The following is a 19,172-nucleotide window of genomic DNA, read 5'->3' as shown; positions in this document are numbered from 1 at the left end:
AAGGTCTCTTTCTCCTTAAATCCACCTAGGATGCATTTCTCAGCCTCATCTCCATATACTCACCGAAAAAGAAGAAATGAAATTAAAATTCGATGGGAGAAGGAGTCACTTGTCTCAAATCCCTTATTTCAGGGGCTCAGAAAGGGTTTCACTTAGGCAGGGTTTAGCATTCCTCAAGTGGGAGTGGATTGAATTGAATTGCTTGACCCCTTTTTGATTTGTAAAAGTACTGTTACTTGGGAATTACATCATTGGATAAGGGAAGAAATAATTTAATTTTTTAACATTCATTATAAACACATAAAAATTATGCTTTGAGTCTGACATTTATGTGGTGTGTGTGTTCCGAATAGCAGGACCATTCCTTTTTTTTTCTTTTTTTTTAGACAAAGTCCTACCCTGTCACCCAGGCTGGAGTGCAATGATGAGATCACAACTCATTGCAGCCTCGACCTCCTGGGCTCAAGAGATCCTCCCACCTCAGCACACACCTAGGGACAGCAGGTGTGTACTACTATGCCCAGCTAATTTTTAAATTTTTTTGTAGAGACAAGGTCGCAAACTTCTAAGCTGGTCTCAAACTTCTGAGCTCAAGCCATCTTCCTGCCTTGGCCTCCCAAAGTGCTCGGATTACAGGTATGAGCCACCTCACCTGGCCTGTTTGTTTCAAATACAAGGCTGAAGGTCCTTACCAAAGTGTCCGCCAGGTCTTTCCGATAGACATATATCCGACCAGATGCCTCGAGGGATTTGGAGATGACTAAGTCATTCGGCTGAAGTTCATGCTTCCCTTTATTTGGGAAAAAAAAAAAAAAGGAATAATCAGAAATATAAGAGTAGCAGCAGTAGGCCTACACAGTACACTTAAGTGAAACTGCCAAAGAAAAATACTTAAAAGTAAATAGAACTTAAAGTGGATTAATTCAGTTCTGCACACTCTATACAATGACAACAGTGGCATCACAAACAGCTCTCACTGCTCAGTGGCCAGAAAGTGGAGTCCTCTTGAAGTTCTTTCCTATAACATTTAGTCATTGTTTGGAACGTAGAACAGTTTAAGAGAAAAAGTAAAATTTACTCATCTAAGATAACAATACCATGTTAACACTGGTTACATTTAGGTCTATTTTTGTTCTGATTTTTATATAACTATGTGTATATATACACACACAAATTGCATTGATTTGCAATGATTTATGCATATGCATTTGTAATTATTGTGGATACACATATACATTTGCAATTATTCCATAATTTTATATTCTGGTATTCTTATAAGCACTTTATCCACTTAACAAAATTATTTACATATGTCATATTTAATTGGTTATATAATAGTTCATTATACCATCATTTAATCTTTCCTCTATTGTTGAACATTTAATGGTTAATTTTTTTGGTCATATAAATTAGATGGCATGATGTATGTTAAGTACTGGCACGGGGCCTGGCACATAACTGGGGTTTGGTAGATGGGATCTATTATTATATCAGTCATAATATATATTGCTGAAGTCAACATCTTTATGTTTAAATCTTTGTCTGCTTATAAATGATTTTCTTTTTTTTTTTTTTTTTTTTTTTTGAGACAGAGTCTCGCTCTGTCGCCCAAGCTGGAGTGCAGTGGCCAGATCTCAGCTCACTGCAAGCTCCGCCTCCCGGGTTCACGCCATTCTCCTGCCTCAGCCTCCCGAGTAGCTGGGACTACAGGCGCCCGCCACCTCGCCCGGCTAGTTTTTTGTGTTTTTTTAGTAGAGACAGGGTTTCACCGTGTTAGCCAGGATGGTCTCGATCTCCTGACCTCGTGATCCACCCGTCTCGGCCTCCCAAAGTGCTGGGATTACAGGCTTGAGCCACCGCGCCCGGCCATATAAATGATTTTCTTAAGACGGACTCCCAGTATTAGAATTACTAGGTCAAAGGGAATGAAAATTTTTTAAGTTTTTGATACAAGCTACCAAATCGTTTCTGATTTTTATTTTTTTAAAAAGACAATATATTTTCCTAAAAAATAGGTATAAAACTTGCACACTGACCAACACTGATCATTACTTTTTTTTTTTTGAGATGGAGTTGCGCTCTGTCACCCAGGCTGGAGAGCACTCATGCGATCTCAGCTCACTGCAACCTCTGCTTTCTGGGTTCAAGCGATTCTCCCACCTCAGCCTCCCGAGTAGCTGAGATTACAGGTGCCTGCTACCACGTCTGGCTAATTTTGTATTTTCAGTAGAGATGGAGTTTCACCATGTTGTCTAGGCTGACCGTGAACTCCTGACCTCAAGTGATCCACCTGCCTTGGCCTCCCAGAGTGCTGGGATTATAGGCATGAGCCACCGCGCCCAGCCTGGTCAATACTTTTGGTAAGTTTACTATTTTGCTAATACAAAAAGTAGATTCTCTGTTTACTTTGTGTTTCTTAACTAGTAGGTTGAATATTTTTCATATATTCCTCTTCTATCTTATTTCTCTTGATGAAAATTATTCCTATCCTTTGACCATTTCCTACCACAGTTGGAGCCCTCTTAAAACATAATAGCTTTCTTCCTAGAAAATGCCCTCCTCCTAACTACAAAATGCATATGGGAGTAGACTACAGCCATATTAAAGTTTATTTCACTGTGACACAATCAACTTCTCCTAAGGTAGCTGTTCGGTTATCCAGCATGATTGGGAAATGCAATATTCCATATGCCTTTTCTAGATAATTGACCCAAATGCAAAGTGTTGTTTTGAACATTTCTGTTTAATACACAGTACACAAATAATAATCTAATATATTCTTTATGGCCCAGCATTATAAAGATCCACAGTACTATAATGTTGGGCTGGTGACATGTATAGTGGATGGTGTCACACGGCCGGGTTCTGAAGTTTCATCTCCTGGGTTCCATCTGCTCCTTCTTTGTTCAGCTATAATTTCCTACAGCCCTTTCTGTGCCTATATATACCTTAAATCTGAATTTATGAGAGCCATTCACACTTTATGGAATAAAATGTCATAACTTTCTGATAGCATTTTTCTATTTGCTGAGAAATATTTTTCCCCTTATTTTCAGGTTTGTCACTATACTATGAAAGATTAAAACTGATAGAATTTTAACCTCTGAATAACTGGGTAGTTTATTGTTACTACATACATATAACTACCCTGGGTAAAAAACAGCTAAAAACCTACCAAAGCTATGAGAATGATACTACTGTTCCTTTTAAAAAATCCATAAAACCTCCAACATCTCTGACATCTTAAAACTTTTTTTTGACAAAAATAAAGAAAAAACTCACCATTTCTTTTTGAAGTAGCACTAAAATGTAATTTATTAAAAATGATGTAATTAGAACAAGGAATGCATTAAGCTCTTGAGTTTGTTTTCTTCATTAAAACATTATTGTTTGGGGGATAAAAAGATGCAGGAAGAAAGGTTCCCTACAGACAAAAAAAAAAAAAAAAGGTAGAGGATGGAAAATAATGGCACATTGCCAAATCTGTGGGATAATTCAAGAGATATGCTGATATTTCTAGTGATGATTAGCAATGGGTCTATACACATTACAACGCTATTGCCCATCCTGATGAATCTAATTTAATAGAGTGTGAAAATGGTATTTCACAGCCACCAAATAGATATTGGGCAGTGAAAGAGCCGTTCATTAATTGCCAGCTTCTCATGAGGCCCTGGGTTGACTCTCAGTCAGCTCCCAAAGGAGACGGGTCTCAGTTTTCCTGCAAAGTTCATTCAGCTCTTCCTTCTCTGGCACCTTCTGTCTGAATGGGGACTCCAGGATCACTCTCTGTAATGGTACTACCTTGAGAGGCAGATGCTCAAGCTTAATACCGCTTAATTAAGCAGTATTGATAAAGCTTAATACTGTTTAAAATCCTTTTATATTTTTGGTCACTTGAAAATTAAATACATATTTATCATACCTATTTGAAATACATTATCAAAAATCGAACTACTTTCTGATTAAAATTCATTTAGCCCATATGTTTCTCAAATTCTTTTTTCTAGATCATGTTTTGCTAAGATATACAATTAGAGCCCTGGGAGACGGGGGGTGGGGGGGGTGGGGGGGGTGGAGGGGAGGGATTCTTATGTATTAGGCCCAGGGGAGAAGGGCTTCATTTGCATATGTAATCCGCCAGCTTGTAGGACCATTTTACCTACCTGTGAGCAACAAAGCCATAGGAACAAGATACTTTACCCTCAAGTATATTCTGATACTCGTTTCCCAACTGGAGAATGATAACAAAGGGTAAACAGGAATGTAGTTTATCTGCTCCCCTCCCCCGCCCGCATCTCTGGTTGATTAGTCCACACAGTGCTCACGTCTTTCAACTACTGATGCTAAGTCACTTTCTTTGTATTTTTTCTCAGGGTTAAGGAGATATTAAATAAAGATTGCAAACCAAAAAAGGAGACCAGCAACACAGATCTGACAGGCTCCAGTGAAAACGAAGGGGTCTGTTCAAACCTCACAGATCAATAGTGTCAGCTTGTAATCTGTGTGATCTTATTCAAAACAGACAATAAACCATTCTCTGAGGATAAATAAGGCCCAACAGAAGGAGAAGCTGTAACCAGGCCTCACTCCCCACGTCCACCTAAAGGAATATTGCCGTGTGAGCTTTCAGCTTATTGTACAGTTTGTCTTTCTTTCAATAGGGAGTCTTTAACTATTAAACTGTCAGCCCTCAATAGGACTGGTTCAAGGCCATCTTTCCTTTTTTTCCCCCCTAAAGTAATTTCACTCTTTAGCAATTTCCCAAGTTAATTTAAATAGGAAAATAGAAGGCTTATCTAGAGTACAAAATATGAAAAGCTTCATAATGTATTTCAAAACACTGGCCTGCCTCTCTATTCAGTTCTTGGGGAGGAAATTCAGTATCCCACAGTACCCAACTGTTGTCATGGAAACACTTCTGGTAGGCAGCTTCTTATTGTTACTGTGGTCATCCAGCTGCGGGTCCAGAAGGGAGGAGCTGCACTTTTACCCTACAAAAATGCCAACTCCCTCCTTTTGAAGGAGATCAGTGAAATATTAATATTCAAGGGTAGAAAACAACTTACCTCCAGAGAATGTGATGGCCACCAGAGCCAGATCCTCTTCGGCATACTGGATCTTTTCTGCCACGAATTTTAGGATCTCTTGGGCTGTACTGGAAACTTTTGCCTTCACACTGACATAGGAGTGCTCTGTTATATACACGTGGCAGAAAACTGCACAAGTGAAAAGAATTGTTTGGAAACAGAACAGTGACTTTTCCAAATCAAGACACCTTGATCAACTTTTCTATATCAACCCACCTTGCTATTCTCTTCAGTATAACACATATAGAGTTAGATTTTTTATATATGCACATGAGCGCCTGAAGGTATATGTCTATGAATGTGTGCTTGCAAACACATGAAACTCAGATGTTATAAAGCTAGTCAACAAGCACAAGTAGTATTTAATCTTTTCATTCTGTAATGAGAGACCCGAGTCATACAAGTGTGTACTCATTGTGGAAACCATCTGACCATCATACAGTGGAATCTGTGGTGCACAGACTGTATTTTTAAATCCCTTCTTTGACAGTTGCCGAGATCTCCCAAAGCTGCATATTAAAGTGTCTAATTCATAAATTTTTCCTTTACACTCCATTTCAGAACAATCTCAGTGGCCCAATCAAGAACACCGTATTTTGCTATTAGAATTCTCATAAGTTTATCTAAAAATCTGTCATCTGCTTTGGTTTTTGAGTTCAGCTTTCTCAATCATTTAAGAATGACTCCATTTCTCCCATCAAGGTACTGATGAATTTAGTTTCCAAATGGAGGTCACATTTCTAGCCTTTTTAATTTCCTTTTTTATTGTCTGTGGTGCTAATAATTATTACTAGGACATTATCACTGTCAGGGTGAATGGGTCCTGAAAAATGTTTTCTTTATGATATTAATAGCAGAAGCTGTTTTAATAGCAATGGAAGTAACTGACACATTGCCTCTTATATCAGCTACTATAAATGTATAAAATGTACGAGCTTCTTTCCAGTAGACAGAAGGACAATAATATACTTAGATATTCTACTCTTTGGTGTTGCAAAAAAAATTGAGAGTGAAGCTTCTGAAGAAATTTTATATGCAGTTTAAATGTCACCACAAAAACAAACCCAGGAATGTTTTCATAGAAATACAAACGAAGCAAAAGTCTAACTATGAGTTTATATGTATAGAACCTGAAAGTAAACACACCACCAGGAGACACTTGACATACTTGGTTTGGTTGAGTATGTCACTAAAACAATAGCATGTAACAAATAGTTGTTTTGTATTTTGCCAACAGACTAGTGAGAGAGAAAAAGGCTTTCCTCCTTCCATAGAAAGATGGAATTTTTAAGCAAGGCAAAATCTGTCTGTAAACTACTATATATGGGGTAAGTTTACATCTTGCTAAATAAACTGATAAACAAAAAGAGGCTGGGGGCCTTGAAATACTTTGCCTTTTTGCAGCTTAGCTTGGAAAACTATATGATGAAACTTCAAGACAAATGGGCAAGGAAGGTCAGTAACAAAGGAATTAGCAAGTTAGATAATTTTGTTTTCTCTTTCACTTGGTACGGATGACACTTAATATGAGTCAACAGAACCATCTATCAGCAGCATTATATACAAACACTATCTAAAGGAATAAGCATCCTTGTGGCTTCTTTTACAAGTTCCAGAAATTGGGCAAATATTAAATGATCACACTCAGAATTTCAGCATATGAAGAAAGATGAGTCAAAATAGAGAGTCTGTGAGTCACAATTGCATTAAAATTTTAATTTGCTGTGTTTTCCAGCTCTGCACTTGACTCAACCTCTAGCTAAAAGGAGAAAACCATTGTTAACATTTCTTGTTCCTCTTTAAAACATTAACATAGAAAAGCACTTCAGCATCTTCAGGGTTCTAAAAAGGTGTTTCCCCTTGTGTTGGATGAACAGCCCTCTTCAGGGGAAGCCATGAGCCTCTTCCACAAAAATAAGCAGTGACTGAGGACACAGCAGATGGGCGGCACTGCCCACACAGCCTGACCTTGCAGGAGCTTCTATCGTACAGCCTTCTCTCCATTATTCTCTCTAAGAGTTTCCTCTCATGGACTGAGTCATGGACTGACTCAGCCCAAATCTGCACATTGACTTTGGTGATCCTTCCAGTTAGTCATAGGCAATGGGCTGATGAAGGCAGGGAGAAGATGGTTCTAGGAGAAAATGTTGAGTTTCCTGTTCATTTTTACCTCTTCTCAAAAATGCAAGGAGGCTCTAGGCATTGTCTCCTTTCCTTGCTTCCCAAATTATAAGCATCCTTGGTGCTTGGGACAGTATTATGTGACCTAAGAAAACTATAATGCTCAAAGAAAGAAAAGAAAAACATGCTGTTTAGGCCGGGCGCGGTGGCTCACGCCTGTAATCCCTGCACTTTGGGAGGCCGAGACGGGCGGATCACGAGGTCAGGAGATCGAGACCATCCTGGCTAACACGGTGAAACCCCGTCTCTACTAAAATACAAAAAAATTAGCCGGGCGCGGTGGCGGGCGCCTGTAGTCCCAGCTACTCGGGAGGCTGAGGCAGGAGAATGGCGCGAACCCGGGAGGCGGAGCTTGCAGTGAGCCGAGATGGTGCCACTGCACTCCAGCCTGGGCGACAGAGTGAAGACTCCGCCTCAAAAAAAAAAAAAAAAAAAAAAAAAAGAAAAACATGCTGTTTGATGCTAACATGCTTATCTGAGGGCTGACAGCTAGAAATGAAGGTTAGTCAGGCTGATACGCCAATGTGGGAGAAAAATGGTGGCTAACTGCTACCTACCCCCAAACCCTCACTTCAAACCATACTCACTTTCCTCCGTTTCAGTCACAGTTCCTCTATGCTGGAGCCAGTTCTCCTTAAGACTGAATTGGTGGAAAAGGGCTTTATTCTGTGAGATTGGAGAAGGAGAACAATGAATGAATGCATTCCTGCCCTTTGGAAAACCATAGCTGTTTACAACATGTTCCAAAAGAGCCAGCCAATTTTTTTTTTAAATGTGAAATCCACCCACCCAATCTTAGAGAAATAAACTGGGAGTCGCCCCAACTAATGCAAATGGTGGTGGAGATTCTGAGCAATCCGATGGGCCTGGGCTAAGGCCAGCAGCAGGCCAAACGTCCTTATATTTATTCCCTGCAACATGACTTTTCACATCTGGCTATTACAAACATCCATAGTCTCCTGAGATAAACATCATTTCCCCATTCCAACATGAATCTATAAGGTATAGTTATCACAATCTGATCCTCTGCTATTACATTTTTCACAGAAGCAACTTTGAGATGGTTTCAATACCTCTGCTATAGTACAATGACTTTCCTAAGGGACACAGGCATACTGTTCATTATGATTATCCACCTGATATAGCTGTGTCTCCAAAACTTGTGCCTGATATCTCAGTCCATATTTCCCCCTTATCAAACTGGACTGAGAACACATTCCCACTTGCGACCTTCTCTTTCTGTTGTATTAAAAGTGCAAATATTTTCCTTATAAGACTTCTTTCCTCTTAGAGTCAAGATTCCTCCTACCTGGATTTTTTTTTTTTGACATAAACATCTTAAAATTCAAATTTATATCACTCCAGGGACAGCAGGAAGCCCTGAGACTCTAAAATGCACCACAAAATCAGCAGAACGTCAAAAAGTCAAGGATACACAGCTAAAATCGGATCTGCACCAGCACAGGAATAACTAAAGCAAAGCAGGAAAGCGCAGGGAAGCTGCAACCCTAAGCGCCCCGCCTTGTCGGGTTCCGCTCGAGGCAGTATTCATTTTAATTTTGAAACACGCCAAGGGAGGCAAGGCAAGGTCTCCAAACCAGATCACCTAATTTTAGGTATAGAAGCATCTGCTTACCTTTTTTTGTGGTGAATATTCATCCACAGTGCTGAAAGGAAAAATGCCAAGAAGTCAGTCTTTGTCCCAAACCCAGAATAATGCAGTTATTGTTATGGAAGACTAATTTTCCAGCACTAGGCAGAGGATTTTGCTCTTTAAAAAAGATAAAACACAGTATTCATTAATTCACTATGTACAACACACTTGACATTGGGCTCTGAATTTCAAATGAGCCAGGAAGTAAAGAAGTTATGGATTCAACAGATGTATTTTGCCTTCTACCCACAGAAAGTGAAGCTCAGAAGTGAGGGAGGAACTGGATCTGCTCAGTCCATGGGAACTCAGTCCGCAGAAATGAGGATTTAAAAAAACTGCAATATTCAGTCCATAGACATAAGTTTTCTCATACAGTGATAGTGATAGATTTTAGGTGAAATTACTGCTATTTAGATAGCTAAGTCATTCAGCCAAGGCACATATTTTCCAGGATGTGTCTCTGTGTGGTGGAACTGGGAACACTCTGTCCATCTCTGATCATCTCCACAGATTCCCACCTTCAAGTGCCCTCTGAATGCCACCTCCACTTACAAAGGAGCCAGTACCGGGGCCAATTTCATACATCATTAGGTGAACTAGAAATTAAAGGTATGAGTCTTACTCTCAGAAAGGAACATTTTCTCCTCTATTTGTGTACTGGGGCTAGAGAAAAAAAAGTCACGAGTTTTACATTTAGGGCTTGAATCTTATTCTAGAATCTAAAGCTATTTCATAATCTTATAAAAATAGGCAAGAATCATTTCTTTTTTTTTTTTGAGACATAGTCTAACTCTCTCACCCAGGCTAGAGTGCCGTGGCGTGATCACTGTTCACTGCAGTCTTGACCTCCAGGGCTCAAGTGATCCTCCTGCCTCAGCCTCCCAAGTAGCTGGAACTACAGGCATGTACCACCATGCCCAGCTAAGTTTCTATTTTTGGTAGAGGTGGGGTCTCACTATGTTGTCCAGGGTGGTCTTAAACTCCTAAACTCTTGGACACAAGTGATTCTCCCACCTCCACCTCCCAAAGTGCTGGGATTACAGGTGTGAGTCACTGTGCCAACCAAGAATCATTTATTTATGTCATTTTCTTATTTTATTCTATTATTTACCATTTTTGTGTAGGTTTTTAAAATGGAATGTATTAAATTTCCATTAATGTATTTGATGAAATATGTTCACATGTATTAAACCATGAATTAAAGTTTCCCAGCTATAACAGGTCTGCCTCATAGCACAGAGCAACTTCCATATGGGGGATTATTTTGATGACAAGGTTGTCCTTATTTTCCTTGTTTGATTTCATTTATTAGTTCATATTTTCATATAAGTCTTAGGCTATGGAAACTTAACATAATGTAGACTGTAATAAAAGAAGACCACCAACATTTACAAGATTCATCTCTAAGGTACTGTGTTAACTTGCACTTTACTTTCAAATCTCCCAATGTAAGATTTCGATGATTGAGGACTAAAGTATACACACGCTTTGCTACCTAAGATTAATTTATACAGATGTTTCACTTGCAATGAGGTCTCCCTTTACTAAAACTAAGTCAAGCTTTAAATCACAAATCAGTCATCTGAAAGGCTTGAATTAACACTTTCCATGAGAGGTGCAATTTGTGACTGTTGAAATTGTAACAGAAGCTTTTCACAACTTGATAATAAATGTGCTTTATGTTTATGAAATATATACTGTAAATCAGATAACAAGTTTTCCTTTTAGATGAACTCTGTGGCTAAATCTGAAAACTGAATGACTTGATGTTTTCTTTACCAAAATGAGTAAGGGGACTTAATGGTAATATCACTAATAGTAAAGTTGGGTGTTGCCAATCTGAAAGATTAATGACAGATACCTAGGGGACCCTTAGACATGCCAAGAGTCATTGAGTAAATGGCTCTTTAAAATCTTTCTAAATTGATAAAGAAACCTCAGGGAACCCATAAAATTGAGCTTTTAAAATGCTCCACAGGCTGGGTGTGGTGACTCACACCTGTAATCCCAGTACTTTGGGAGGCTGAGGCAGGCGAATCACCTGAGGTTGGGAGTTCAAGACCAGCCTGGCCAACATAGTGAAACCCCATCTCTACTAAAAATACAAAAAAGTAGCCAGGTGTGGTGGTACATGTCTGTAATCCCAGCTACTCAGGAGGCTAAGACATGAAAATTGCTCAAACCCAGGAGGTGGAGGTTGCAGTGAGCCAAGATCACGTTGCTGTATTCCAGCCTGAGCAGCAGAGTGACTATATCCCAAAAAATAAAATAAAATAAAATGTTCCACAACTCCCTGAGACCTATTTATTAAACTTTTCCTCCCTATTTCATAGAGATAGTTACAAGCCCCAAAATGACAAGTTACATAGACTTTTAAAATTAAGTAATAATTTACTAATTGTTTTTATGCACCCGGTTGTTATGGCCCAGGCTGTTTTTACTATACAAAACGGGGTTAAAACAATAGTCAACGAGCTGAATTCCGTGTTCTTTCATTTTGAGTTATAAGAACAAAACACACAATTTACTACTAGAAAAGCTAGGGCATCAAGATGAATATGAGTCAAAATGTTCAAAATCAACTTTTATGTATAAGGCATTCCAAATTCTATCATATTTGCTGCTGTCCTCTTTCATTAACCATAATTAGGAAAATGAAATACTTACTGACGACGGTGCATTCCAAGTATCTTTTGAAATTCTTTCAATTCTTTTTCAAGTATTGGATATTCATAAACGTCATCCAGTACATTCCTATATATGGTCTGGAGAAAAAAGGCAAATGACAGCTGAGCGGTTGAATGCCCATTCTGTAGGGATTAAGACTCATACCATGGCTATCCTAACAGAGGAAATAAGGAGGGATCCAGGACAACGCGCAGGTTTCACCAGGTGCCAATGAGATCCAGAGTGGGATCATAACTCGTAGCTTCTCTGTCAACTGCCATGGCTCTCTATCTGCTTTCAGGGCCGTAGGTAGAAATTCTGGAAAGAGAACTCTAGAGATCTCTGGCTAGCTGGCTACTAGAGATTTCCATGCCCATTCTATATCTTAAAAAATGATAGGCCAGGCGTGGTGGCTCACACCTGTAATCCCAGCACTTTGGGAGGCCAAGGCAGGCAGACCACGAGGTCAGGAGATGGAGAACATCATGTCTAACACAGTGAAACCGCGTCTCTACTAAAAAAAAAAAAAAAAAACATTAGCCATGTGTGGTAGTGGGCGCCTGTAATCCCAGCTACTCGGGAGGCTGAGGCAGGAGAATGGCATGAACCCAGGAGGTGGGGCTTGCAGTGAGCCAAGATTGCACCACTGTACTCCAGCCTGGGCAACAGAGCAAAACTCCATCTCATAATAATAATAATAATAATATTGGTTGGGTATGGTGGCTCAGGCTGTAATCCCAACACTCTGGGAGGCTGAGTAGGGAGCATTGCTTGAGCTGAGTACGAGATCAGCCTGGGCAAAGCAAGACTCTATCTCTACAAAAAAGAAAAAATTAGCTGAGTGTGGTAGTACATGCCTTTAGTCCCAGATAGTTGGGAGGTTGAGGGGCAAGGATCTCTCAAGCTCAAGAGTTTGAGGTTGCAGTGCACTATGACTCTGTTACTGCACTGCAGCCTGGGTAGCAGAGCAAGACCCTGTCTCAACACACACACACACACACAATTCCACATAATCATTTGGGAGAAAAAAGTCAATTGAATTAAATTAAGCAGTTGCTTTGAAAACAACATGAGTTTAAAAGAGTTGGTTAGACTCGTTTTTAACTGGATGTCTAAATGACAACTGAATGTTGAATTCAAAGTGGTTTCCTTCATGAAAGGCTGAGTCTATTTAGGCAGTTGCCTACTCTGAACTAGAACTCTTCCTTGCTAGAATTCCATTCCATTCCTTCTCTGTCCTAACCTGTAGATTTAATATGATTTTGGTGGCAAAAGGAATCCAACTGTCTTACTAATCATCTCTCTAGATAATCATCTGTTGTTGAAAAGATATTGAAGCCTATTAATTAGAAAAAATAAATCAGTTTGTCTCACTCTAAATGTAAATCTACATTATATCTATTTACACATTATTGCTTAAAATTCTCAAAGTATACCATGTCTGACAAATGTTTCATAGAACATATATTGTCAATATAGTTTTTAAATCATAATGTTTTATGCAAATATTACATATAGAGGACTGGTTACTTTAAACTTATAATGAATATCAACATATTAAGCTGTATCAAATTTTGAATGTTTTGGTTTACCTTCCTTAATTATTTCATTAGCAATCAAAATTTCCATGACTTTTAGACATGGAATATCAAGCTTCAGAAGTCAAAATAACTTATATATTCTCTGAATCACAACTTGACTATCACAAGAAAGTTGAATGACTGTTACCTACAAATGAGATTTTTAAGATGCATGACTTAAAGTAAAATCAGTTATTTTGCATCAAAGAATACCTGGAAACGTTGGATTACCTTTAAAAACATTTTTGAATGTTCATCTTCATGTAACCAGTCTTTGTACAGAGCAATCCACTGGGAAACAAGATGCAAGACTTTACGTTTCCTACGAGGAACATCTGAGTTTTCCTCTTTGCCTTGATACTTCTTAGCAGAATAGGTGCAAATGGTTAAGAAAAAATTATATTGTTGAAAATTTAAAAATATGAAGACATCCATTTACTCTTATTTTTACAAAATACATGAAGGCATACAAGCGTAAAACATGCAGGAAGAACAGAATACACATAGGGAGAGCAAACGGTGTGTACTGAAAGGAGCAAAAGTAAACTGAGGAAAATGACTAAAGTATACTCAGTGGGCAGCCAGGAAGTGAAGGGTCAGGCCATTTCACTGGCAGCTGCTGACATGCTTCCATAGGCAACATGTGGTTAATGCCAGCCCGAGGAGATAGTAAGTGGCCCATTAATTTTAACAGTGACTCCAAGAAGAGAGCTAGCTTCAGTACACAGGTGAATACTATTTCAATATATTTTAGGTAAGAATGAGGCCAGGTGCTGTCTGGTCCTCAGAAATTCACATTCTGTAAAACCAGGTGCTTCTAAAGTAGTTCCAAATGAGTATAGATCTCTGGAACACAATTTGTAACATGATTCAAATGCCCACTCCTAGGAATTTACTTAAGAAAACATTGGATACATGTGCGAACACAGAGGTAAAAGGGACTGCTAATTTTCATTTTGATTAAAATAAAAACTAATGGGAAATAGCCTAAATGCCTCAGCAACTGACAACGGTTGCCTAAGTTATTACATATCCATTTAATGGACTATTCAGCAGTCATAAACATGATGGTCCAGCAGTACATTTACTGACAGAGAATATGCATAATGTAATGTTGAGTAGAAAAGCAAGTAAGAAAAGAATATGTTAGGATGATCTACTTCTGTTAACAATGTTTATTTATATGATTAATCTCACTATCTGGAGAGATATATACTAAATAGTTAACAGTGGCTTCTCAAAGTAATGAGGTTTTAGAGTACATGAATTATTTTTATTGTACTTATTAGCATTTCCTAATTTATATACAATGACCATATGTTAACTATGCTGTTAAAATTACATAAAAATAACAACCTCAAAGGCAAAGTGTTTAAATGACTAGGAATGCAACAGCAGCTTGGCATATTCTAAACTGATCTATTCTTGTTGTCTCCAAAATGATAATTTCTGAGTGTCTTGGACACATTAAAAAGATGACGAGGAATAGGGAATGCTATGACATCAACACTTGAGGGTTGTTGGACAGGATTATATATTCTTTAACACTGATATACAATTGCAAAATTGGAATAAACTTTATGTCTGGCTTTGTAAATATTTTAAAATATAATTTAGTCAATGTCTCCCCATCCTGCAAAAATACATTAAGACCACCTTTGATTTCCACCTGTGAAATAAACTCAGGCAAACACAAAAAAAGTTGCTATTTCTTTTAGTTTTTCTCTTGAAAGGCAAAATACAATAAAGATTTATCTAGGCCAACCATGGTGGCTGATGCTTATAATCCCAGCACTTTGGGAGGCTGAGGCAGGAGGAGTGCTTGAGCCCAGGAGTTTAAGGTCAGCCCAGGCAAGAAAGTGAGACCTTATCTCTACAAAGAAAAAAATTAACTGAGTATGGTGATGCACATCTGTAGACCCAGCTAGTTGGGAGGCTGAGACAGGAGGGTCACTTGAGCCTGGGAGGTTTAGGCTGCAGTGAGCCATGATCAAGCCACTCTACTCAGCCTAGGCAACACAGCAAGACATGTCTCAAAGATTTATCTTACATTATTTCCCCTTAAACAAATGTTCTTCTCTTCTTTTCCTGTGAATATAATACCTTCACTAATATAAAGAAATCAAGAAAATTAAGAAATGCAATTTTTTAGGTCATCATATATAAATGAAGATATGAACTTTGTATTCAAGCTGCATATATATGTTCTACAATTATGGACTAGCAGAATAAAGTAAATGCAAGAAGCAACACTTCAACCATTCTCCATTCATAAACAGTTATCTGCTGTACCTTGTTTTCCTCCCTGCAAGATATATATTTAAAATATATTTACAGGTTAAATTTGCATTTGTATTAATCTGATTTCCAATATTAGGAAACAGACATTCTTTTACATTTTGTCTATGCTAGATTACACTGATTTATAAATTTAGCTGCTGATGGAAATAGTGGGAAGGCATGTGGTGAGAGTTATAACTTCTATGTAATGCACAGAATATTAGCTGGCCCACAGCTATGAATTTAATGCTCTTTATGATGCTATTAAATACTATTACAATAAAAATACTTATCTAAAATATCTAAAACCAGCACAAATAGCTTTAATCTATAAATAATGTTTTAAAACCATTGGAAAAAAACAAATAATTTAGACTACTTCTAAGAAGTTGGTTGTAGGGGAATATGCAACACATCTTCACTAAGATGTGCATAAAAATATCTCACATTAAATATAGATTCCGTTTTCGTTTGTAATATTATTTCACAAAAGGCAGAGTGCAAATATACAGAAATAATCATAATGAAAGACTTCTGGCTTAAAACGTTTTGAGTTCATGGGTTTTGATTATTGGTAAAAAGGCTGATAAAAATCTGAACCAAAGTTTTGTATATAATGTCTTAGTCAAAGACTCAAAACATATATATGAAAGTTAAGTTCTAGAGATTGTTTAGGGACATCCTATAGTACATTAAATTATTAAATGATAATCACAAATAACATTAGGATCATAGTTAAAGAATGTAGTTTAAAGGCGTCTCCTTTAAGTACATTTTATATTACTTGATGGATGAATTGTTTTAGAAATATGTTAGCATTAAAATGTAAATGAAATTAGCTCACAGATATTTTTCCAAAACACTTTTGAAGAAAGAGATATTCAAAATCTTATCGTGATTGCTAAATGTGGAGCAACACTCCACTTGAAAGCTGTGAAGGAAATCTGCACATATTATTGAAACTTTCCAAATTCAAAACTAACTCACAATGTTTCAAGATCAACTTTATGAACTGGTTCTAAAAAGTGGCAAAATATCTACTATAGCTTTGTTTGGTCATAGGATATAGTAAAGCACTACAAAGTAATCATCATTTCCAATTATACATATATTTTAAGAGAGATGTTACTTTATGTCCTTTATGAAGTTTTAAAGTATTCTTTTAGGTGGGAAAACGCTGTAAAGTTGGGAGACATGTAACAATCATTTAATAGAGAAAGAATATTAAATAAGCATTATCATTAGGTCTTTTGTTTGCTTGTTTTTGAAGGCAGTCTCCCTCTGTCATCTAAACTGGAGAGCAGTGGCGTGGTCTTGGCTCACTGCAGCTTCAACCTCCTGGGCTTAAGTAATCCTCCTCCCTCAGCATCCCATGCAGCTGGGACCACAGGCACATGCCATCATGCCCAGCTAATTTTGGTATGTATCTATATCTATACCTATATCTATATTTATATCTATATCTCATGCCCAGCTAATTTTGGTATATATCTATATCTATCTATACCAAATATCTATCTATATACCAAATATGTATATTAGAGATCGCATCTCACTATGTTGCCCAGGCTGCTCTTGAACTCCTGGACCCAAGCAATCCTCCCACCTTGGTCTCCCAAAGTGCTGGAATTACAGGTGTGAGCCACTGCACCCAGCTATCATTAGGTCTTAATAGAACTTTAGTATATACAAAAGCAATCCATTTTCCTTAAAATTTTCATGTGGTTTAGAGTGGAATCTTCAGTTTCATTTAATAAAAACAGTATAGCAACAGCCTATTTAAATGCTTAAATGCATCTGAATACATTAAATACTGTGAAGCAAGAAGACCACTTGGAGACTTTCAGTAACTTTACATGGCTTTGTTTTGTGGTCTTTCAATGATCCTATGTTGCAGCTCTTCTAGTTAGTGAATAAAATTATAAGGCTTCCTTAACTCGTCATTAACCTTCTAATCACATCCATCATTCTAAGAGAACATGCAGTGACAAAGCTGTGAAAAGATGACAGAGGATTCCAGGGGCTAGGTTTGACCTCCCATGTGGGGGAATGGCCTGTCTCCCTGAGACACTTGCCAGGAACATGATATCACATATGTGCATTTTCCTTCACAAGTGGTCTGACACTTAACTAACTGATTCTCCTTTAAGTCCATTTATTCCATGATCTTGCCATTCCACACAGTCTCTTGACTCTGGGGTTTACCCAGCAGGCCAATTTTGCCTCCAGATTTCTAAGCAATCATAAGGCACAGATATGAAGCAAACGTAATATAAACAGTATAATATAGCCACAACATAGAATGTGAAAACAGCCGTTCACATTTCCAGTTTCCTCTGTCTATCTCATTTCATCTTCTACCTTGGATATCATTACATTAATATTTAACATATCCACACTCTACTGTGGGGTTGAATAAATTAAGGAAGGCAGTTAATTCCTAATGTGGGACATCTGTCTGAGAGGAAGTGGTCACAGCAGCCTGAAGATAATGAAGGATATTGCCTTAACAGAGCCTGGCACAAGTCATCAGTTGTCATGAAGACAGTGTACGTGAGAAGGAAGTCATCCAGGAGGGTCTCTGCAAAGAAAAAAAAAAAAATACAAGTAAGCAAAGAGGTGGATAAGAAGAGCAGCTGCTTTCCATGCCCCAGAGCCATGTGCATGACAGAAATATAAATTTTGATGGCTGTGGGAGGGATTAGAATAGGAGAATTTTTGCCACGAAAGATATTATTTATTAAAATTAAGATATGAAAAACTCCTTATATCAAATGCATCAAGCAATAAGATATTTTTGTTGCAGATCTCTCTAAACATACAATTTTGTTATCATCTTGTTTTCCTGAAATCTCATTTATATTTGTGGGTAAAGATGATATAGAAAACCAATGCATAAATAATGTGCATTAAAAAATAAATTTTACAAGATTTCTGAGGTGTACACTCAAGTCCTACAGGGAATAAAGCCCTCATGTGTTAATAAATTAAGATTTTTTCCAAAGCCATTTACTTAAGTCTAGGGCAAGAACAATGAATAATAAAACCCAGAAGACACATATCAGGTTCCAAGGCCATTCACCTTTATCTCTTAAATGCATCTTTAAGAAGTTGGGAAAGTGATGAGTGATTTTCTCAGTCTTGAAGAGAGACAGAACTGAGTCCAGTTAAAATTGGAGATCAGGTACAATGTATCACAACATACTTCTTCCTAATTTCTTTTTTCTACCAACCAAACCAGGTTACATTGTTATCATCTTTGTGCTCTGAGTGTTCTTGGAAGAGTTCAGTTTGTGTACAATATGGAATTGCTAAAGAGGCAAACACTGACCTTCAATGTAATTTCTAATATGGTACAAAAGATTATTGTTTTCCAGCATTCATGGTTTTTTTGTTTGTTTTTTTGCTGTACAGATTCTGAAAGTAATTGAGTGGTATGAATTAAAATACTATAATCAAAATGATGCACTTCAAATAAAAGCAGTGATTTGGCAAAGCAGTTTTTGCCATAGTAGTCTTTATCTAGTCTCCTTAACTTAAAATTCATTTTACTATACGATTTAATCTTCATGTTTTACATTCCAGATATCACATTTTTAGTTATATAAAACAGTAATAAATTATTAGAGTAATTAGCTTGTGTACTGTTGTTACGGACTGAATGCTTATGTCCTCTGCAACACTCCCACCCCCGCCACTTTATATGTTGAAACCTTACCC

General features: G+C 37.7%; 1 protein-coding gene across 1 annotated transcript in view; it reads right to left on the bottom strand.

Moving 5' to 3' along the window:
* Positions 1–19,172, bottom strand: part of RAPGEF5 (Rap guanine nucleotide exchange factor 5) — a 242,022-nt gene that overhangs the window by 32,303 nt on the left and 190,547 nt on the right. Inside the window, exons 12-18 of the mRNA XM_025380367.1 lie at positions 17,955–18,033; positions 13,404–13,548; positions 11,593–11,690; positions 8,908–8,938; positions 7,859–7,937; positions 5,070–5,219; positions 693–790 (exon numbers count right to left, since the gene is read on the bottom strand). Coding sequence (XP_025236152.1) covers positions 693–790; positions 5,070–5,219; positions 7,859–7,937; positions 8,908–8,938; positions 11,593–11,690; positions 13,404–13,548; positions 17,955–18,033 — 680 coding nt within the window. The remainder of the gene's footprint in view (positions 1–692; positions 791–5,069; positions 5,220–7,858; positions 7,938–8,907; positions 8,939–11,592; positions 11,691–13,403; positions 13,549–17,954; positions 18,034–19,172) is intronic.

The sequence above is a fragment of the Theropithecus gelada genome, chromosome 3, assembly GCF_003255815.1.
Source record: "Theropithecus gelada isolate Dixy chromosome 3, Tgel_1.0, whole genome shotgun sequence".
NCBI classification, from domain to species: domain Eukaryota; kingdom Metazoa; phylum Chordata; class Mammalia; order Primates; family Cercopithecidae; genus Theropithecus; species Theropithecus gelada.
This window is presented reverse-complemented; position numbering and strand designations above follow the sequence as displayed.